This window comes from Juglans regia, chromosome 14 (assembly GCF_001411555.2).
Source record: "Juglans regia cultivar Chandler chromosome 14, Walnut 2.0, whole genome shotgun sequence".
NCBI lineage: Eukaryota > Viridiplantae > Streptophyta > Magnoliopsida > Fagales > Juglandaceae > Juglans > Juglans regia.
In genome coordinates, this window is record NC_049914.1 from 17,904,980 (window position 1) to 17,928,583 (window position 23,604).

The 23,604-nt window shown below is 38.6% G+C and overlaps 1 protein-coding gene across 2 annotated transcripts in view; it reads right to left on the minus strand.

Moving 5' to 3' along the window:
• The window catches only part of LOC109014000 (replication factor C subunit 1), a 32,243-nt gene extending 9,277 nt beyond the window's left edge, over positions 1-22,966 (minus strand). Inside the window, exons 1-18 of one of the 2 annotated variants that reach the window (XM_018996296.2) lie at positions 22,662-22,965; positions 22,483-22,545; positions 22,108-22,203; positions 17,936-18,403; positions 17,778-17,845; positions 17,193-17,268; positions 17,052-17,113; positions 16,823-16,956; positions 15,828-15,991; positions 15,527-15,715; positions 15,294-15,415; positions 14,727-14,934; positions 5,249-5,302; positions 4,618-4,787; positions 3,665-3,755; positions 1,586-1,767; positions 1,436-1,475; positions 1,014-1,138 (exon numbers count right to left, since the gene is read on the minus strand). In XM_018996296.2, coding sequence (XP_018851841.1) covers positions 1,014-1,138; positions 1,436-1,475; positions 1,586-1,767; positions 3,665-3,755; positions 4,618-4,787; positions 5,249-5,302; positions 14,727-14,934; positions 15,294-15,415; positions 15,527-15,715; positions 15,828-15,991; positions 16,823-16,956; positions 17,052-17,113; positions 17,193-17,268; positions 17,778-17,845; positions 17,936-18,403; positions 22,108-22,203; positions 22,483-22,485 — 2,252 coding nt within the window. In that variant the 5' untranslated portion in view covers positions 22,486-22,545; positions 22,662-22,965. Of the gene's footprint in view, positions 1-1,013; positions 1,139-1,435; positions 1,476-1,585; positions 1,768-3,664; positions 3,756-4,617; positions 4,788-5,248; positions 5,303-14,726; positions 14,935-15,293; positions 15,416-15,526; positions 15,716-15,827; positions 15,992-16,822; positions 16,957-17,051; positions 17,114-17,192; positions 17,269-17,777; positions 17,846-17,935; positions 18,404-22,107; positions 22,204-22,482; positions 22,546-22,661 lie in introns of both variants that reach the window. The other variant, XM_035685371.1, reaches the window with a different exon arrangement.
• Between the last annotated feature and the right edge of the window lie 638 nt (positions 22,967-23,604).

The following is a 23,604-nucleotide window of genomic DNA, read 5'->3' on the forward strand; positions in this document are numbered from 1 at the left end:
CCATAAAGCCCTCGATTTTTGTCTCCCTGAAGTATCTTCCATTAAAGCCAACTTTTCAATATCCAAGATGAGATGCTTTTTATGAGCCTTTTCTTCTTCTAAAAGCCCCCTCTCCACGCCCTCAAAGCCCTGCAATTCGTCGAAGAGGGGCTTTTTTCGGTGTTCCACATTCCCAAAAATCTGTTCATTCCACTTCTTCGAGTCAACTTTGAGAGCCTTAGCTTACAAGCCAGCACATAACTCGGGTTGCCCTATATGAGATAGGAAGACCACCGTTTTCTAACTCTCTCAGCAAAGCCTTTTGATTTCAGCCACATGTTCTCAAACTTAAAATATCTTTACCTCCCTGGATGCCTTCACAATCAATGAGAATGGGGAAGTGATCCGAACATAACCTTGGAAGCCGTTTTTGGATTAGGTTCGGAAAACATGCTTCCCAATCGGGCGAAATAAGGAATCTATCAAGTCTTGACCAAGCTGGATGTTCTCTATTACTGGACCATATGAATGTGCCACCCATTAGAGGAATGTCCAGGAGTTCTTGCTCACAAATAAATTCAGAAAAACCCATCATTGTTGAGCTAGAGCTAGGACCTCCTATTTGTTTGCTTGGAAAGCGAGTGACATCAAAATCTCCCCCAATACACCAAGGCTCCATAAATCACTAAATCATCAAGCATAGGTGATACTCTTGTATATGTCCCTTGTACTTGGGTTATTGCCTACTTATTATCATTAAAATTTTGTTTACCGATAAAAAACAATATCATTGAAAAACCCAAATGACTATGCATGTGCTTGTGTACATCATCATAAAGCCTTGAGTTGTAGACAATGATGGGGAAGCAATTAATCGCTAAGTCAGTCCCCATTCTTATAAAATAACAAATACTAGGAAAGCCTCAAGAATAATATGAAAGTATGGTGCAGGTGCCTTTATGTGAAAGTATCAGAAAACACTTCCGGCCCAAGATTATAATAAGCAGCAGTTGAAATATGGAATGGAGATTCACCTCCCGGAACTAGATTCACGAGAAGCAAGAAGATGAATGTGCAAATCCTCTAAAAGCCTCCGGTTTTTGCCCATTGTTGAATTCTTTCCCAGCCACCCCCCAAATCTGTTGAAATTCCTCTCACCCTGCAGACATGATTCCAACTTGAGATATCAAGCAAGAGTCCGAAGACTCAAAACTAAATAGGGCATGCTCACAAAAGAATGTACGTATGAGGAGAAAATTAAGAGCAAAATGCTGAATACTATGTAGAATCAGCAGCTAGCACCAGGACTTCATTCATCCTCATCAAGTGCAGATAAAAGCAACCCAACCAAATCTAGTAAACTCAAGTTGTTCCTTGCACACAGCAATGATTAACACCAATGCTATATATAATACAGATCCAATCATATTACTCGCTTCAAATAGATGTCGCTTACCAATTCAAGTGTTTCCCTCTGTCCATGCAACAATGCAGCACTGATCATGAATAACAATGAAAAAATAAATAATTGACACCAATTAAAAATTACAAAATGGTGACCAAGCAACAAAATCTTGTAATTGCAAGAACCGAATTAGGCTCGTACGGAATTATAGATGATGCAAGGGAACCACTTTGAGAGAGTTGCCATTGTCGATATCGTCGAATCTGTACATTGATTATATCCCCATCACCAATAGACTCAGCAGCACGGGCAATCAAGTTCATTCGTTTGATTCCATTGTCATCCTTACCAACCGAACTTGGCCTATAATTCATATAATTTTCCTGTCACATCAAAACAAAAGGGGAAGTAATTGACGTTTTACATCCCTTCATAAGGTCTAAGCATCAAACAGATGAACAAGGAAAAATATAATCATATGCTGAAACAAGAATAGAAAAAAAAAAAAAATTGATGAAGAGAAACATAGATTTGGGAAAAAAAATACAAAATTCAATTCATATAAAGAAGTGCATAAACATTTCTTATATATATATATGCACTTATAAATATATATATATATTTATAGACACACACATATAAGCATGCAAGGAGAATATGAACCAAATGAATGAAGATTGACAACCAGCACTGGTGAAAGCCCTTGGCGCACTTAAGCACAACTGCTGCATGAATCAAGCAATCAACTAAATACCTAGATTAACAACTTAAATAATTCTCTTATGCTTAATTAAATATGCATATTTATGCCAGTTGATAGCAATTATCAAATTAAAGTACATGGTTGAATCAAAATATACAAAATAGGCCATGCACCAAAAAGCACAAAAATTGTAGAAATTGACTTCTATGCTAATATAAGGCTATAAGCAATCACTTATAAATCCATCTAGAAAGCCATAGCCCAAAATTTCTTAATCAGGTTTTTCCCTTGTATGCGTCCTGTGTACTTGGGCATTGCCTAAATTTCTATCAATAAAATTCTTATAGAAAAAAACTATTGGGTTCAAAGCATATACATTACAAATGTGAACATGTGGCGATATTTACTAAATACTTAAGAATATTTGGTTAGATCAGTTTTGTGTCTTGTACTAATATTTTACAATTTTATAAAAATGAAAAAGGCACACTTTTCTAAGCTTTAAGCTCACACAAAGAGCTCTAAAAAGTGGGGTTTTGTAAATGTGCTTAGACAAAATGCGTTGCAGCCTTGGCGCTCTGTGAGTAAGCATGCTTTTACCAACACTACTGCCAATGTACATTAAAACTAAGTATAAATAAACGGGAAGAAATTGGTAGAGAACCAAGGGGCTAGGAACCTTAGACATATATGACAGTAAATGGATTTGAAAAGCAGCAAAAGGGAGGGAGTAGAGGGGTCATTTTAAGAGTGAACTAGCATGTTAGGGCGAGAACTTGAAAGCATGACAGAATTGCAAGTGTAAACCAAGCATTTCTTTTTGTTCTATTTATTAGAAGATTTTCCATATCCATCTTGGTTGTTTCTTACCCAATCAGGACATAACCTTAAAAAATAAATAAAAAGAATTACAAGGGCACACGGAGCATTTCTCTGTGTTCTATTTGCCGATTTTATTTCTTGTAGACTTAACAAGGCATGCTTCCTCAGGTATCGTTCTGACAACTTTATTTCTTGAAGGCTTGGACACGACTCTTGAATCAAGAGCATATACTCTGTCAATAAACTAGAAAAATTATATTTCGATGCAAGTTTTTCAAATGAATTATTTCCAGCAAACATTCCTCAGAAAATGATTTCCACCCAAAAATTCCCTATAGATTGTATTTTTTTTTTTATAACCATGGGTGTCTGGGCCAGCTTGCGCGCACCTCGACTAATCCCATGGGGCCCTGAAGTTAATGACAAGTAAACCTCCAGTGGCCCTAAGGGGACTTGAACTGGTGACCACTGGGGAGCCCAAGGCCGGACTAGCTGAGCTACCCCTCAGGGTTTTCCCTATAGATTTTAAAATACAACGAATATGTGTTTCTCAGAATATTTCATCATTCCAAGTACTTGTGATACATAGCACAAATGTACAACAACCAAGTTGAGCAACTAACATGGTGACTGAACCTGCCGAACAGGCTACAATTCATGTTAGCTGCAGAAGTCATTATTTTCCTGCAATAATTTTTTTATAGGTAATTGTACTATAATAAATTTCAAACCCAACAAAAGTGCAAGAAAAGAACCTGAATAAGAAGAGGGACTAGATCAGGATCACTCATGCTCAGGTCCATCCGCTCATCCATCCTCAATTTCCCCGCATTAAAACCAAACAGCCTACAAGCCCATGAAAAGGATGAAATGTATGTCAAAACATGAAAAAGGATGGTGTATAAAGCCTACAAATTAGCAATTACGTACACATAAGTGACAATTTACTTGACGAAGGATCAAACATAACCATGTAAGCCACTTTTCTATTTTCCACCCAGTCAACCAACAATTTTTTTTTTTTTTTTATAAGCAGTCAACCAAAAGAAACATCAAAATGGAGCATAAAAAAATTCATATTCTAGAAGCTCACCATGGATAGGTTAATCAATGGTTAATTATAAACGAGCTAAGTCACAAATACCAATTTATTGAGTTGGATAATCATTCTAGACACATCCCCTGCCTGCAGCACAAGTACAGATAAAGGCCCACTTTCATGAAGAGGATCAATTCCGCAAAGATGAGGGGATAATTATAGGAATCATGACATGTATTTGCTTTGCATGACAATGCAGAACATAATTGTGGGGTGGTCATATTGCTATCTGAGACATTTTTTGATGACGAAGAATCCCAGGGACCATGCAAATGCAACTTGTCCAAACTCTGGACCCATGTAATGCACTCACATCACATGAATCAGATAAATTATTGGCTTTTCAAACTGAAACGCGGTGCCTAGAAATTGTTCAAGGGTTTGAACCTTAGACTTGGGGTGAGCACACCCCCAAGACCGAGGCCTTTACCACTTGAGCCAACCCCTAGGGGTTACCGCTAGTCTGAAAATATTACATAGCACTTTTAGTCAAACAAGAAACTAGATGCAGCATAGAAAAATTTCTCGTAAAAACTTTTGTATAGCACGTAAAGGAACTAGACCAGTGAGCTTTATTTCAGAGGTAAATTCGAATAATTCGTTTCATACTTATCAACGGCAGTGAATGGTGAAATATCTTCATCCTTTGCACTACTAAGAAGACGCTGCCTAATGTCATCATATTTAATGACCGACATGGAGAGGCTCATGTACTGCAATTGGTTTAGTGCCATTCGCATATCTCCATTAACTCTTTCTGCAAGTTCCTCAACAGCAATCTAAAATCATATATAGGGAACATTAGTGGATTAACTATTTGTTAACATTAAGAGGACATTACTTATAAAAAAAAAACATTAAGAGGACATTACACTTTTCACTTACAAACTGCCACCTATTTTTCACATTAGATGCTAAACTACCAATAAGTTTCTCTTTGCACTCTTCTTTAATGACTGTTAAGATTGTGCCATGTGACCAATTTTTGGTTAAGATACAGCCATATCTTATTCATTAACATCCGAAAGTTACAATTGTGCCTTGTGGCCCTTTTTGGTAAGATACAGTCATATCTTAAGTGATTAGGGTGCAAACTTAAACTTTTTCTAGTTTAGGTTGCAAAATGAGAAATGGTGGTAGTTTGTGGGCGAAAGTGGATATTACCATACCTTTTATTTTCAGGATCATAAAGCACAAAAAGAAAAAGTACAAATCACAAAGCAGAACATCGAGTATTTACTTCATTAACTTGAAGGCCTTCGGCATTTGCAACATGCATTAACCTCTTTGCCATCTGCATAAACCAAATTTAGTATTAGTACCATCCCTAATCTGCAGTAATGGGTTTTGAATGTAAAACAAATCACAGTCAACAACAGCAAATAGCTCATTTTTTATCACAATCATGTGCATCCAGGCACACCTGCACACATACATCAGAGTCAAGGCATGCCCAATATTAAGTATGAAATTGATTTCACATTGATGGGCTTCATGTATTCTTTGATACAATATATCTTCAGGTGAAACCTATAATAAAGCGACACAGATAGGCTTCCACTATTGCTTCCTCCAAGCAAGAAACAAGTACACAAATGTGTGTTATTATTCTTGATGGCAATAAATACATTTTTAGCCACTATTGTTGCTACTCGTTTCAATTTGGTCCCTATGACAGTGATTTTTTCAATCAACTACTTTGATTGTTCAAATTTACAACCAAATCCTTTGCAGATAGTGCAACTAAGGTCATGGTTTTCTCCTACATGACACCTTTTATGCATGGTAGACTCATTTGTCTACATGGCATCAATGAGTGTCTAACATGGTTGTCATTACTTACACCAGATCTGGACACATGGCCAAATTTGTCCCATTCAACCAACATGGAGTGCACATGTGCTGCAGCTGGGGGTACTAATATGTTAGTTCCTCAAAACCATATATAAATAATGAAAGAAAAAAATATTTCCTCCAACGATGTTAGTTCTCCTTTAAGATTTAACTTCTCCTTTAAGATTTAAGATTGTTACTCTGTTAAAAAATCCCAACAATATAATAGGCTAAGTGGGAGGACTTTGTTCCAAAGTTAGTTGAAAGGAAAACTTTGTCCATAAATATATAAAGAGAAGTAATTTCAAAGCATAACCCCTAGTTTTATTTTCCTTGAATTAGTCAAGATTCGATCATTTTCAAGCCCAATTGCAGTTTTTAAGAAATTAATCAAGCTCTCCAATTTCACAACTTATGGTTCAGTTGGAAGAGAGAGAGAGAGAGAGAGTCTAAATCTCCTTCAACTCAATATCCTTACTCATTTCTCCTTAAATTTCATACAAAATCAAGCAATGTGATGAAAAATAACTTCAAATCCTAGGAAAAGGAGTCCAAATTCTTGTAGTGAAAGGCTGCATTCGTGAAATTCACACAAAATTAAGGTGGGTTTGATTTGGGTTTGAGGTGAAGCATTTCCAAGTAAGTTGGTGGTTTTCTTTCTGGTGATTATTGGTGGCACCATCCTTCATAGTTTCCATATAGCATGATGCACTCATGTGAGGCTGACCAGGCTTTTGAGTGGATTAGCTCGAGGTTAAATCAATCCTGGGTATGTCATCATGGCAACACCCTCACTCCATCTACACAGTCATCATTTCACAACCCCTCCAATGACACAAGGTGCCTCTCACCTTCTATTACAACAAATTTCTTCTCATCTCTCCTTCCCCAACCACTATTCGCCCGTATCAGGATAAGGGGAGACACTCCCCTCCCGTTTCCTCCAATAATATCACAGATATATTACACGCATGCAAAAATGAATTCAAGGATCAGTTTCTTGACATGTCACTGCACTAGCTCAATCCAAACTATTTTTGTTCTCTGACGAGTTACCCAAATTAACATTAACAGCAAGGGTGCTGTTACTCAGCCCCATGAATTTGCCCCCTCAAAGTTACCACTAGTGCAATTGCACTTTTTTTTCATTTTCTTTCAGGAAAAAAAAATACACAACTTCACTATAGTCACTTCCTTAACCACTAACTAAGGAAAATAAAATAAAATAAAATACCCAAGCAGTAACTTTGAGGGGGCAAATTCATGGGGCCAAGTATCATTTTCCTTAACAGCAATACAAGTTAACAACACTTGAGTGTCCCTGGAGATTCCTATGAACAGAGGTTTCCATGGCCACGGGCCACGAGAAAATGTAACTGGAAAAACAGATATCGATGAAAATGAAACAAAATAAGCTACATATAACCTAAAAAATTGATATACATCAGTTAGCTCCAAAACCATATCATAACACAGATCTTTTTTTTTCATAAGTATATCATAACACAGATCTATTCAATAAACAAACCAGAACATGTCACACACTTAGACTCTCACTTCTCTTATGTTTTTCTACAATCCCACACCATGCGCCCCCCCTAACTTTAGTAGAGCACCAACCCCCCCGAATGCTCCCATACTTAGACTCTATCACTTCTCTCCATACCCCTACGCCCTCTCCTTCCCTATGATACCTCCACAACCATTTCCCTAAAAGTGCTTTGTTGAAGACCCTTACATTACGCACCCCCAGCCCACCACACATTATTGGTGAGCAAATTTTATCCCAACCCACAAGATGGAACTTGGTTTCATCCCCCATTCCTCCCCAAAGAAGCTTACGGAAAATTTTCTCAATACGAGAAGCCACATTTGCTGGTATCGGAAATAAGGAGAAAAAAAAAGTAGAAAGATTAGATAAGGTGCTCTTAATGAGAGTCAATCTACCACCCTTGGACAAATATATCCGTTTCCACCCAGCCAATCTTCTTTTAATTTTTTCTAACACACCATCCCAAATAAATTTTGTCTTGAACGCAGACCCCAATCAAAGACCGAGATAGTTCAAGGGCAGCGAGGCAATCTTACAACCCAAGATAGTTGTCAAGCCCTGAATATTGTTCACACCACCCACAAGAACCATTTGACTTCGAGAGATTTACCTTCAAGCCTGAAACTACTTCAAAACAAAGTAATACAGCCCTCAAGTACTGCATATGATCGTTGTCCGGCTCACAAAACAGCAACATGTCATCAGCAAATAGTAAGTGAGATATAGTGACACCTCCCACTGAGAATCCAACAATAAAAACTCTATTAACAGCTGCACTCAACATACGACTCAAAGCATCCATAACAACGACAAACAGCAAAGGGGAGAGAGGATCCCCTTGTCTTAATCCCCTAGAGCTGTTAAAGAATCCTTCAGGTGCTCCATTCACCAAAACCGAGTAGCAAACCGTAGTTATACAATACCTAATCCATGAAATCCATCTCTCCCCGAAGCTGCACCTCCCCAGGAGATAACACAAAAAATCCCAATTAACGTGGTCGTTGGCCTTCTCCATGTCCAGCTTACACAAGAGTCTAGGTGTACCCTCCTTAAGTCTACAATCTAGGCATACGTTGGCAATCAACACTGAATCCAAGATTTGTCTCCCCTTCACAAACACATTTTGGGGTTTTAATATAATACTACTCAAAACCTTACTGATGCGATTGGCAAGCACCTTTGAAATTATCTTATACACCCCATTAATGAGACTAATAGGCTGAAAGTCTTTTACCTCCATTGCCCCAACTTTCTTAGGGATAAGAGCAATGAAAGGCGCATTAATGCTCTTTTCAAATTTACCAAAAGTGTATTACTCCCGAAAAACCTGCAATATCCTCCCCCACCACATCCCGACAATCATGATAAAAGGCCATCGAAAAACCATCTGGCCCCGAGGCTATATCCTTGGCCATCCCGCGAAGCACCCAAAGAACCTCCTCTACTTCAAAATGTCTCTCCAACCACCCAAAGCTTACTTGATCAATATTCTCAAAAGGTATGCCATCCAATTTGGGTCTCCACGGGGATTTTTCAGCAAGTAAATCTTCATAGTAAGTGATAATATGGTTCTTAATAGCATCATGATCAGAGTATACCTGCCCCTCAACTTGAAGCACCTCGATGGCATTATTCCGATGGTGAGAATTAGCCAACTAGTGGAAAAGTTTCGTACAACAGTCCCATTCCTTCAACCAAAGGGTTGTTGACTTTTGTTCCACGAAATTTCCTCCATTAGTAACACCTTCTCCAACTCCGAAGTGATAGCTAGTTTCCTGCAAGAGTCCTCTTCGGAAAGAGGAGCGCTCCCCTCTCTTTCCTCCAAGTCCTGTACATCCTCCATAAGAGACCTTTTTTTACTATTAATGTGTTCGAAGACTTTAGCATTCCACCTCTTCAAATCCCTATTCAATGCTTTCAATTTCCCAACTAAGATAAAGCTAGGTGAACCCTCAAAAGAGTACAAGGTCCACCACAACCTCACTTTATCCACAAAACTCTCGACTTTCAGTCATATATTTTCAAACTTAAAGAATCATTTACCCTCGTGAATGCCTCCACAATCCAGTACAATAGGGAAATGGTCCAAGCAAACTGTTTTTTTTTTTGTGAGTAAAAAAAATTTATATATCAAAAGGAGAACCAAGTACATTGAATGTATACAAGAAAATACCTTACCCAAAATAACCCAACAAGCCCCCAATGATCCAAAAAGCCCATAAAAAAAAAAAAAAAAACCAAAATACATCAGCCCCGACCCCAAGCCCTTGTTTCCCGCAGAACTAAAACTCTACCCGAACACCAACCCAACACCTTGATTCCTGTCTCACAATGCCCTCCCTTTAGACTTCTCTCTAGTTGAGCTACCACCCTTAGCATAGTAGTTGATTGCTGAAAAAAGACGTTGTAACTCCCTGGTTTTCTTGAAACTTGATTTGGTTTTAAGCGCGCGGCTTGCCTCAATCACAGTAATTAGTTCTTTAAATTGGTCTTCACATCCTCTATGTGAAATTTCCACAAATTGTTGAATTTTGTTAACTTTAGGCAGAATCAAATCCCCTATTGGAGGAAGAGAGACCAGGGGAGCCACAATCCTCAGACACAGTATCCAACTACACTCCCAACTCTAGACATTCTTCTACAAAATATGAACAACGTCATTACCTCTCTCCGTACGTAAAACCCTAAGGAAACCGCCGCCACTCTTGCTGGTGAGTGACCTCTCATCGACGTCATAGACAAAGCCGACGGGCCCCGGAAACTTCACTGAGGGTCATTCGGCGTCGGTCCTACGGAGAGAGAAAACACCACAAAGTGTGAAAACCCTAAGGAACCAGATCTGCCGCCACTCACCCTTGCCGGCAAGAGACACTGCACAGTCATCACAGATAAAGCCGACAGACCTCGGCGACTTCACTAAGGGCGGTCCAGCGTCGGTCCAACCTCCAGCGACCTAGATCTCGTTGTATTGTCTCTCAGAGTACTCCGGCAATCCTCCCGAAGCCTCTGTTGGTCATGTTGTCGACAAAAGGCTTCGGTGAGGGCTCCAGCATCTCTTGTGAGCACTATCTCAGTATTGCAACTGGAGTCCAAGACAACTCTGCAGTGCTTGCAGTGAGCACGACCTGGAGTCCAGACAATTCTGCAGTGTTTGCAGCTCCCAACGGATTTCTGATCTGGTTTCTTTGAGATGACGAATGGTTGTTGAAGAAGGGGAGTGGGTCAGTATGGGTTCTTCTATGGAGTTGGTCATAAAATATAAATCCTTTACACTAGTGAAGGAGGGGAGTATGTTGGCCATTACTAAAAAGAGTCGAAGGGTGATATCTAAGTTGGTTCTGGGTTCGACAACAATACAGTGGTTGGCCAAGGCCATGGAAGGGTGCACTAAGGATAAGAAACAAAATTTTTTCTCCACTGTCCAGTAAGGTTGACACAGTTTCACGACGCATCGTTGCTTGAATGCTCGAGGACGTTATATGACGGTGGAGGAGTACGGTGGTGGTGGGAGGAGAAATTTTATTTTCAATCCTGAAGAGGGGGGCAGTGGCTGGAGAAGGATAGTGGAGGTGCTACGTCATTTTTCCTTCAGCAAGAAAGGGAGTGATGGCTTGGAAGGACAAGGTGCTGCAGGACATGACTTTGTCAGGGAGTCGCATACTAGACATGTAGGTGGTGTGGCAGAGAGGGAGAATTTGGAGGTGCACAAAGACCCAAGTACATCCTCGGTGGCAAGGCGATCCTATGCGGCAACTCTAAAGATGGGTCATGCTTTGGGGGTTCAGAGTGTGGGGGGTCTGTAAATCATGCCTCAGGACCAACTTGTCGACATGCACAATTCTTTAAAGGAGATGGAAACCCAACTTGTCGAGTTGAAGGCAGCGATAACTTTCTTGTCTACACCGGCTTTCAGCTGGAGGCAACAGGGTGGTAAGAAACATGATAGACCCGAATCCTTTAAACTCAGAAAAAAGAAAACGGAAGATCGGATTCGGCCCTGTCCTAATAACCAGATCCAGGAGAGTATGGCAAGTCAAAAGAAAATCTGGGTTATTTGAAGCCTACATCAGGTATTGGCGTAGAGACATCAGTAATGGAATGTCATTCGCCTCGTGTAACACAGGATAGATCAATAGTCGGTATTACACCCTTGATCCCTGAAGAAACTATGGCTCCCTCATCAGAGTTGAAGGAAAGGGGTATACTGCCAAGGTCTGAAGGAAATGTAGGATCTGTGATCACCCCAGAGGTGAAGGGACTTGTTGTCACCCTAGAATCTCCAATGGAGACCCCGATACCATTGGAGAGAACCAATGAAGTTACTGGGATCCAGTCTCTTCTGTAACACAGTAATGTGCCACCCATGAAGAAGACACCAAAAATCTGTCCAAACGAGACCACGACCGATTATTAGACCAAGTGTGCACACCACCCACAAGTGGTAAGTCCACCAACTCCATATCAAGAATGAATTCAGAAAACTCATTCATTGTCTGGCTATGCCGGACTTCTCCTGATCTTTCACTAGGAAATCTAGTGACATTAAAGTCTCCACCAATACACCATGGTAAGTTCCACCAACTACTCAAACCCGTTAACTCCTCCCATAGGACCTTCTTATATGTGTCCACGTTTGGCCCTTACACACCAACGAAAGCCCAACAAAAGTCGTCTACATTTCTAAACGAACACGCTATCATATAATTTTTAACACACTCCTCAATAGACTCAACCACCCTCAAATCCCACATAATAAGGATGCCCCCGGATGCTCCCATTGAGGCAAGATACACCCATCTCACAAATGGACACCCTCAACAAAAGCCCCACTGTCTCCAAGTTTCAAGACTATTTTGGTGTTTTTCTCTGTTTCTTTGGCTTTCTTTGAAGAGTTTTCTTCTTTCTATAGTTCTGAATCTCTAGGCTATTTTGAGGGTGTTTCTTTACTTCGTATTTCATGGAAATTATCCTTCGGTGGTGATCACTACAATTGTCTTGTAGGTGGATTTCCTTTCGGTGGTGGGTTATATCTATGTGTTGGATGTTTTCTTCTCAGTTTGCTTATTTAGCTTCTCTCTACATTTCTTCTTGTTTTTCTTGTTGATAAGTACATTTTTTCTTGTTTAGGCATCAAATGCACTAATGTAGACATAGGCACAGGTCTTTTTCAACCAGGGATCAAGACATATTTATATAGTTAATTTTTTCTGTTGCTTTTTTCTTCAAGTACAGTACTTTGTCTCCAAGTTACAAGTTTATTTTGGTGTTTATCTTTCACTTTCTCTCCACATTTTGTGGTATTCTTGTAATTTTACATTGCTTGGAGATCAATTCAAACTTAAACATGAAAAATGAATATGATCACACATCCAGTGATAAAGGGTCTTAAGGAAGAAATCTTTAATTGTCCTCAAAGCTCTGGATCAATTCCCTCTCCCCATAGATATCATAACCAACAAACTGGCATAATCTTCCACAGAGCGAAAGTAAATTTTCCTTTCCAGCATGCCCAAAAGATTCACCACACTGGAAGGCATAACCCAATCTAAACCGAACAAACAAAGAATAACATTCCAAAGAGCACTAGTCACCTCAAAATACAACAATAGATTGTCTATTGATTTTCCAGTCCTCCTACACACCAATCCATCACAACGATATTTCTTTTCTTTGAATTATCCAAGGTAAAGGTCATCCCGAAACCAACTGCCCATACAAAAAAAAAGTGACCTCAAAGGTGCCTTGTTCGGCCAAATAGCCTTCCTAGGGAATGGATTATTGTCATGCGGGTCGAGCATAGTATAAATTGATTTTTAACATCAAACATCATAGACTGCAAAAAAACTTTTTACGTGAACAAGACCCAAGCAGAGTCTGTTATAAAGGGTTTGGCAGGACATGAAAGCTAAAAAAAAAATTGGAGAAGAGAGGGAAAAGGGAAGTAGGAGTATTTTTTTACTTTAATTTTCTGAATTCATTTTATATTTCCTTTTTGTAGAGGCCATGACCACCACTTGTATTTCCAAGTTTTTCTGTTGAAGTTAGTTTGCGCTGAGCTACGGTAGTGAAGAGGCAAAAAATGATCCTTAGATTTCTTTTTGAAAGCGTCATATATCGCGTAATTATGGGAGGAAACTAAGTGAGAGTGTAATTATGGGAGCAAACAGGAGTGTTTGTAATGCTGGGGGGAGCTACTCACTGCAAGCATTAATCCGCAAAGCCCACCATGAATTTATTCTAAATAAATAAAGAAAACGCAACTAAATGGTGAACCTTATTCCAACAGCCCAACACAGACCCACAGGAAAGATTAGAAGGAAACAAATATGAACAAAAGGGCAGACAAGTTAGCACACTAATGCCACATATAAATGTGCAAGATAATAAAAAATGTCCCAAGCATGATAAAGTCCTATCTCAGTTGCTCTGTTGTCAGAAATTGACATCGCTCAAAGTATTCAAAATTATGAAGGATTAGATTGATAAGATGAGTAACAGAGGGACCAAATTAAAATACCACCAAATTAGAGAGGCCAAGAGAATATTCATCTGTTCTTTTTATATGACACCAACCAGGTTCTCATTATCCATGACTTCAACCAAGTCTATAGCATGAATGGCGATTGCGTCAAAAGATTCACAATAATCTTGTAATCAGAAAATGTCAGCTGCAGATAGGATGCAAAATCTAGCAAATTTTAAAATTTCTATCATTAATGATAGCGATAATAATGACAGAATGTCAGAGTAAGAAATATACTCCTTGAAGCTCATACATTTTGTCAATTTCAAAATTAAAAAAGCATTTGTGACTCAAAGTGAAGTAATCCAAATGTCATTCAAAGTTACATTTTGGTATCAATGGGTTACTCATGTAACAACAACAAATGTAATTACATTAAAGCCCGCAGGACATATTCTATAAATAAACATGATTCAAGAGTCCATCCCCCCCCCCCCCCCCCAAAAAAAAAAAAAAAAAAACCCCAAAATAAGCCCTGGCTTTTAATTTGTCTCTGCACCTATTTTTTTCGTATTTGCCTACAAAATCAGAGTATTATATCCGCATATAACAGTAAATACAACTATTAGACCATGAGTCCATGACACAGACTTGCCCAAAAAGGCCCATCCAAACTAAACAGAACTTGGAATGTGTATTTTGGTTATCTGACTAACCTAGTCTTCTAAACATTAGCAGATAAACTAATGACTGGAGAATATCAATTCACAATGCCAGATGAAAGGACTAGATAATAAATATACTAATAAACTTCACAAGTAATAGAAAAAGTAAGAAAGAAAGAACAATAACAGAATCAGCATACTAAACCTGTTGTTTTGTAGGTTTCCGAAAGCTAAGAAGCAAACAGTAGTTAACAAGACTTTTCAGTTTCTGACTGTATCGGTCATTGCAAATGCAGATAATCGGAATTTTGGAAATTTTGATGCTGGCAATAAGGTCAGCAATCCCACCCCTATCTCCAGCAGACATCCCATCAACCTCATCCATAATCAGTACAGTTTTTGGCTGCTTTGAACTGAAATTAAATGATTAACTTCAGCAGAAAATTCAACCAATTTAATTCTAGGAACTTTTTTTTTTTTTTTTTTTTTTATGTCGGGAAACCTCTCCAAGGCAGGGCCCTTCGGACCCACCCCTGCAGAGTAAACCCCGGTCCCGTGCACCGCACCCTCGGAAGTTTCCCTACAGGGAACTGGTTAAATCGCTGGCTTTTCACCAGGGGGTGTGGCACCTAGAGATTGTTTGCACCCAAGGAGATTTGAACCTTGGACCTGGGGGGAGCATACCCCCAAGCCCAAGGCCTTTACCACTTGAGCCAACCCCTAGGGGTTTTCTAGGAACTTCTATGAGATATTATAAGTATTTCTGACCAACCGATCCATGTTAACACTCAGGGCCTCATTGCTGACAAGTTCCTTTATAGAATTTGCATTGCTTCCACCAATTCCTTTTTCAATTTTGGCATCAGCCTTCCCACGACTGTCACTAGCATTTACCTAGATGACATGTAAGGGAGAACGTGAGGACAGGTGAAAGATCATACTGTTATTTCGCAATGAACCAATGATCATTTTAGAAATATTTGACTTCGTATAACATCATGCCACCTCTATTGCCTGGAAACCGAGCATCTGACTGACCAACTTTGCTGAAGTTGTTTTTCCAATGCCTGGTGTTCCACTCAAGAGGACAGCTTTTTTGGCACCAGAATCATTTTGTTTTTTGCCCTTTTTATTAGTTCCAGTATCAAGAAATTGCTCCTTCCAATGTGCCAACCAGTCATGAAGCTGCTTAACCTGCACATCAACACATAGGAGATCCTTACGATAATTCTGGCCAAGAGTTAGATAAAAGAAGTAGATTTAATTCCAAATGCAATGGCAAAAAGATGGAAGCTGAGACAAATACCAGCGACTGATTTCCAACAATCTCATTTGGGATCTTCGGCCTATACTTTTCTGCCCATGTCAAAGTATTTTTCTCAACAGTTTGATTTTTTCGCTTAGCTGGAGATGCCCTTGGGGTCAATCCTCTGCTGGCTTTCATTTCCACAGAATTGCTGACACTATCTTCTATAGTAACAAAATTCCAACACATGCAAGAGGAAACCAAGGAATAATGCAATTACATGGTTAAGTCCAAACAGGAAGAACTGAATGTGGCATCCATTGCTTCCAAAATTGTAAAGGTCAGGCTCTCTTGCAAGCAAGTACAATCCATAGGGAAAGAAATATAAGTATACCACAGCTAATGAACACCAATTGGCTTCACATATGGCTGATCTTTAACAATGGCATTGAAAAGTCCAACGAATCAAAGAAATGCATTCTGATGTCACGTTTTCCTATGATTCAATAAAAACAAAAGCATACATTCTAAAACACCACAAAAGCCATTTATCAGAACTGACAAATATGGTCTTTGCTAAAATGAGAAGATAGTTTTTACTTTTGGAATTGTGAGACTTAAGTTCAAGGAAGAGATAAACCTCTGAAGGTAAGGCAAGTCATCAACACCCAGCCTCCAAAGACAAAATTACATAGGAAAAAGGTCTCATGGGGGGAGAATCTTCAACCAATTGAAACGTAACAAAATCATATAAACTTATGCTATTCTTAAATGGTCAGATCTCTACGCCACCTTCAGATTTGCCTTACAAATGTCAATTTACAGGAGTTGTTTTACGCATGATGAAACAATGTAGTGGATGTTTTGTTTGTGTGTGTGTGTGTTAATATAAACCATAGAAATGAAGGCTTTTGATCAATACCCTGGACCCAGAGCCACAACTAGATAGGTACAAACCAATGAGATATTCATCTAATGTTACAATGATTTTTTAATAAGATATGCCACAATAATTTTATTGTTGCAAAAATACAAGAAAAGCAGATGGGGCATACTGTTTGCTTCTGTTTTCTGTGGACTTTTCTTTGGTAAAGGTGCAGCCTTATATACTGGTCTCTTTGATTCTTCTTGTGCAGGTTTTGATGCACGGATCATATCAAACAACCCATCCTCAGTGAGCATCGTGGTACTGTATAAGGATTTGAAAAGGCAATTAACTGTTGAAGTATAACAAAAGAAGGAATGCATAAGCAAATCTACATGTATGGATCTAAGACTACAAACCCCAGCTCTTTGGCTTTAGCAGACTTCCGTCCTCCAATATCTTCATCACATAAAAGATAATTCTGCAAACAGAAGATATTTATCACAAGCTGGTAGTGCTATGCCAATGCAAGCATAAACAAGATAGAAGTATGAGATAACTGTTTTCTTGCTGACGGATCCAGTGACACGACCACCATGTCTTTTAATCAAATCTTCTGCTTCTTCACGCTCCAGACTGTAAACCCAGTCAAAGTTCAGTATACAACCTCAAGCCACCAAAATATAACAATTACAAAAGACATAAGTGATCACCACAACTAGGCCAATGTCACAGATGAAACAAAAATCACAAAGAATTATGAAATTTAAAAGCAACAGTTATTTTTAACTTCTTGGAGCAAAATATGATCTTTTTAAATAGGAGTTTTACAAAGAAAGTAGAGGTCAGGTACACAAAATTCTACAAGGGTCCTTAAAAAGTTACATATTCAAATTCATGAAGACCGTTAAACCAAGAAAACAAAAGGAAGCAAATGGATCACTGGCTAAGGCACCCATCCAATCATGCAATGCCATCAAAAAAGTAAATTTCATCCTCGTGATAAAACATTCATGCATTAAAAGACTGATGGTTTAAAGGTGATCTAATCTACAAAGAGAAGAAAAAGTATACAAAAGAATTATCGTGTTTAATTCCATAAAAGATTAGCATGTGAACATCATGATAAAGATGAAAATAAATACCTGTCAAGTGTTCCACTAATTACAAAAGTTAAACCAGCTAAGCAATTGGGAGTGCCCTCAGGGACTTCCTGATACACAAAGGAAGATTTTGGTACCAACATTGAGAATAGTACGATCCTATGAATTAATTAATAAAATAAAATTTAACATTTTTTCACCTTTTCTCCTTTATGAGGAGGATCTTTCCTTTCTCCAAAGTTCATAAATCCACCCCGCCCGCCACCTCTGCCTCTTCCACCAGCCGGTGCTGCTGATGAACCTCTTCTACCACGACCCCTTCCGCCAGACTTTTGAGTTTCAGTATCTTTATCATCTTCCTCATCACCTTCTTCAACATCCACAGGTTTCTGTGAAATTCCCCTACCCAATCCACTCTTCAGCTTCTTGCTAGGAGTCACATCAACCAAATTCTTCCTTGAACTAGGCAAGACAAAGTCGTCATCATCATCTTCAACTTTATGAGCTTTTTTAGAGGGCTTGGGTTTCAATGATTCAATGCTATCCTTTTGAGTCTTTCTTTTTGCTGGAAGTTCCTTTGTTTCCTCTTCGTCTTCTGGCTTTTGTTTGTCAGTTGCAAAATACTTGCTAGTTCTCCTCCTGACTGAACTTTCTTGGCCTCCATGTACCTGCATTCACCATGATTGAAGTAAATCAGCAGATATGTTATCAACTTACTACACCTCCTTCAAGACTAGTAAAGAAAGGGAGAGAATAGAAGAAAATCATATCTAGTTCAATGTTGGTGAAAAAGCTAGGTGGACTTAAGCACAAACACTGTCTAGAGTCTAGGCACTAGGCGTAACCATGCGCCTGATTGAAATAATTTGCACATTTTTAAAATTATGTATGCTAACAAAAAAAAACATAAAATACAATGAAAAAAGGTTTAAAAAGTAAGATGGCAATATCTTTAGTCTCTTAAATCAAGCTATTAGAGTATTACACAACATGACAATCAAGTAATAATCTATTTACATAAAACTTAAACATGGTATTCATATAATTCACTTGTGCTTTATTTTTTTTAATCATATCTATGATTTATTTTTTTAAGTATACAATTATATGGTACTTGATACCCACAATAAAATGGAAGTCATTCTGTTTTTTTATTGCTAAGTAAAAAAAAAAAAGGCCATAACCAAAACAGCTCATGAAATGCAGCTATTGACTTCTATGCTAACATAAGCAATCAAATATCAACCCATCCAAAAAGCCAACATGGACTATGACGTCAGATTCCGAGCATATGCACCACATATGACAACATATGGGGCTATGGTACACTTGGCAAAAATAAAATGGAAAACAAAAAGTAGGGCTATGGTACGTGAATGATCTTCAATACCAACTAATACTTGAGAATATTTGTTTACATCATTTTCTGTGTTTTAAACAGATATTTACTATTTTTTTCAAAAACAATTACTAAAGCAGACTTTTTCAAGCTTGCTTCGCTTTTGGTAAGCAAAGCGCTTCATCCTTCGCATTTTACTCTTTTCACTTAAACGCACTTTGTTTTCTTTTCGCATTTTACTCTTTTTTGTTGCAAATGTTTTATATAATCTAATTTTCCAACACACTTTTCTGTGTTCAAATGAGGTAAGGTGGGCCATATGGGGTGGGGCTTTGGAAGCACATAAAAAGAGGACGGGATACATACTTTAGAAATACCCGCTTTGAGGTGGGTGACGGATTCCAAATCAAATTGTGGCATGACATATGGTGTGGCGACATGTCCACTCAAGGAAACTTATCCAGAAGTCTAAGGTACAGCAAGAATGAAAGAATCCTTGATTGCGGACCTTTTGCTTACATCAAATGGTGCTCCTCAATGGAATATTACTTTCTTTAAAAATGCACATGATTGGGAAGCCGACACAATTTCGAAGTTTTATGACCTCATATACTCGACTCGCATGAGGGGGGAAGTTGATGACAAGATTTTCTGGAGTCACTCCAAGAAAGGGAAGTTTTTTTTATTCGCACCGAGTGTCTAAAAACAATGTCCCGACTAATCCCGAGTGCACAGACCTTCGGCAAGGAATTTCCAACAAGTGAACCTCGGGTAATTAAAGGGAAAAACACCCCCAGTCCGATGGCCCCAAAAGATTGTTTGCACCTAAGAGGATTCAAAATTTAGACCTTATACAGTGCATACCACCAAGAGTAAGGACTTTACCACTTGAGCCAACCCCTAGGTGTTCACTCCAAGAAAGGGAAGTTCACAGTCCACTCCTTCTATCAAGCCATGAACACGCATAATACAAATCCATTCCCATGGAAGAGTATTTGGAAGACAAATGCACCCTTAAAGGCACTCTTCTTTGTATGGACCACTTCCTTGGGAAAGATACTCACATTTGAATATTTAAGGATACGTCGATTCATTGTCATGGAGTGGTCTTGCATGTGCAAAAAGAGTGGGGAGTTCATTGATCATTTACTACTTCATTGCGAGATTGCCATGACCTTATGAAATGACTTCTTCACTCGGGTGTTACTAACTTGGGTAATGCCAAAAAGGGTGATCGATCTCCTAGCTTCTTGGAGAGGCCTTCAAGGTGATTCTCATATTGAAGCAATATGGAAGATGTTCCCAATATGCTTATGGTGGTGCATTTGGAGGGAAATGAACGATAAAAGCTTTGAAGATCAAGAGTGGTCAATGGAAGAGCTTAGGAATTTGTTTTTCAATAATTTATTCCATTGGTCGGTTGTAATTTATTTCAATGGAATAAATTTCCATGAATTTCTTACATCACTGAACTAGCATGCTTAGGCGATGCTCTTGCTTATGTCTCGTATACCAGGGTTTTTGCCTATTCTTAAGATCAATAAAATTTGTTTACCAATAAAAAAAATATATATATATAATTTAGTTGTCCAACAACCTTCAAGTGTAGCAAACTATACATAATCAGTACCTTCTATACCCAGCTACTTAATTTTTTTTATTGGCACCGGGTGTTTGAGAACAAAGTCCCGACTAATCTCGAGGGTGCACAAGTCCTCGACAAGAAGTTTCCCGCAAGTGCATCTTGGATAATTCAAGGGGAAGTTCCCCCAGTTTGATGGCCCCTAGAAATTGTTTGCACCCAAGAGGATTCATGCCTTAGACCTAGAAGGAGCATACCGCCAAGACCAAGGCCTTTACCACTTGAGCCAACCCCTAGGAGTTAATTCCCAGCTACTTAATATCAAACAATAATGCAAAAATGCTTCCTCTAAACAATAACCCAGCAATGATTCCCTTGGAGTATTCATATAAAAATCTATTGACTAATCTTTTGCTAATCAAATTGTCAGAAGAAACGGAAAAGCAAAGAACCAAAACTAATTCTAATGATTACAACTTCCATTGTTTGGACACCAAGGAAAAACAGAGCCTCCATTGAATACAAACTAATAAAACCATGAGGCTTAGTTATGCAAAGTTGTTCATTTATCAAACACAAAAGGCTGTTAAGGAAACCAAACAAATAAGTGATCACCTCCTCTCATTTTTGTTTGTCTTCATGTTTTCTTCTATGTCTAATTCTCACAGATGGTGATTGTGAGGATGCAGAGATGGAGGGCCAGGAATAGATTTAGTGCAAAGACTTAGAAAGGAATAAGTGTTATTTACACAAAAATTAGTTTAGTTTATGTTTTTACTTTATGTTTTCAGTTTCATGATTCGAAGACATTTATGTTCACTTTAGTTGACGTTTTTTTGAGTAAATGAGGTATTTTTCATGACTTCAAACCTCTTCACCGGGCATTATGTTATGAATGTTAGTAACATCCCTATCCTACGGGAATGCGGTGTTACACATTTCCTTTGTTTTCTCAACAAACAAACAAACAAACTGAGCACTAGTCCACCTCATGTAACAAACAAAACAGCAGCAAGTTACAAAAGGATCATTTTTTTTTATATAAGTAGCAGCAAGTTACAAAAGGACCATTGCACAGATAGCAACCTGAGCCATCGAAATGTTGGGATTATAATATTCTTCAAAATGTTAGGCCATGGGAAGCAAAATTTCAAGCTTAATTATACATTATTTAACACTTGCACTTTTACGTACATAAATAGATATAACTTTTTTTTTCAGCTAAATGCATAACAATATATCAAGCTGTTGGATGTTCATTCAATCTTTCAAATTTTTACCCAAAACCCGGATACCAAAAAGTTAATTCAGGCTTAATGCAGTCGCACACACTATACAAAATATTATATCTCATTTTACTTTTTTCCAATAAAGCTGAAATTAAGCTTACACGCCCATACACACTCATATATGTTTTATCAGCCAGAATATAAAAATTTAAGTATACCCACCAGGGTCTCCGAATTGCTTGGGGCAGGATTTGCAGGCTTTGATTCCCCACCATTGCCCTTGACATGGGATTTCATGAACCACTTCCTTATATCTGACTGCAATTACAACAAAAAGAATCCAACAATCCCATATTACATTAATGGCACCGCAGAACAAACCCTGACCCTCTGTAGGTTTATACACACAATTAAAAATTAAAAATTAATTTAAAAGAGAGAGCGAGAGAGAGAGAGAGAAGAAGAAGAAAGAAAGAAAGAAAGAAGAGGAGGAGATATCATTAAATCGGTTGAAGCGGTTTGTCTTTCTTTCTCTCACTCAACCAAGAGCCCAATGGCTTTTCCTAACAGGGGAAAAGATTATAAGCCCTAACTCACCATCTTTGAGTACAAAATGCTAACTCGCGAACTTTGCTTTCGACTTCGCGTTACAAACACAACCTGGGAAACAAAACGAGCAAGATTTTGGGTTACAAAACGTGATTACTACAGAAAGTGATAGAATTACCACCACCGTGGCATATTCATGAGTTGTCATGCAAAAGGGAGCTTTGTACCCAGATTACTCCAGACTGAAGAAGTTTCCGTCGTCGCCGTCGAGTGATGGTTTGGTACGGTTTGAGGAAATCGCCGTCGAGGGACCTAGCCTTGAAGTGATGTGTTTTTTTTGTCTGAAGACCGAATGCCGTCGAATGAGGAAGTCGCCGTCGAGTGAAGGGTTGCGGAAAGCTGAAGGAGTCGCCGTCGTCCAAACCTCGCCGTCGAACGGAGGGTGAGAGCAGAGTTATGTTTTGAAATGAAGTTGTTTGTCGAGGAAGGCTGGGTCACGGGGTAGAGAAGATGATCAGCATTACAATTTATGGCCTTTTGGTCATTTCAAATACTACCAGCGTGGAAGTGCCGGGCGAATAGAATTTTCCGGATATAAGAAAAGAATAAATCTGCTTCACTACTGTGTGAAGCAGCCCCAGCACACTAACGTGCTGGGGTGAAAAAAAAAATTATGTGAAGTGTGTGGAGAGTGTGATGAATAGTAAAGTGTGATATAGCAATACTCATAAGAAAATTGGAAAAATCTTAATAGCAGCCACCTTTGAGAGCATCCATAGCACACCTGACATGTCAGACTGTATTTACTAACAACGAACTGGTTTCTTGCCTCAACCTCCTCATGTTTCATGAAATATAAAATATGAAATATGAGGATAAAAGAGTAAAATCACATATTTTTTAAGTGGTGTGCAGAGTGTGAGGTTTGTGTATAGTATAACTCCTCTTTGAAACCCTCAGTCTCCTTGTGAATTTGAAGGTGTGCTTCGACAGAAACCCCAAACTGCTTCTGGATTTCAACCCTCAATCCCCTCACTTTTCTAATCCAACTTCTTCACTGTAAATCCCTCAACTTTCCTCACAAAGCCCTAAACTTTCTTCTTCTTCTATGTGAATCGCAAAAAATCTCCTGACAATTTTGAAAACCCCATATTCACTAAGTCTTCTGCT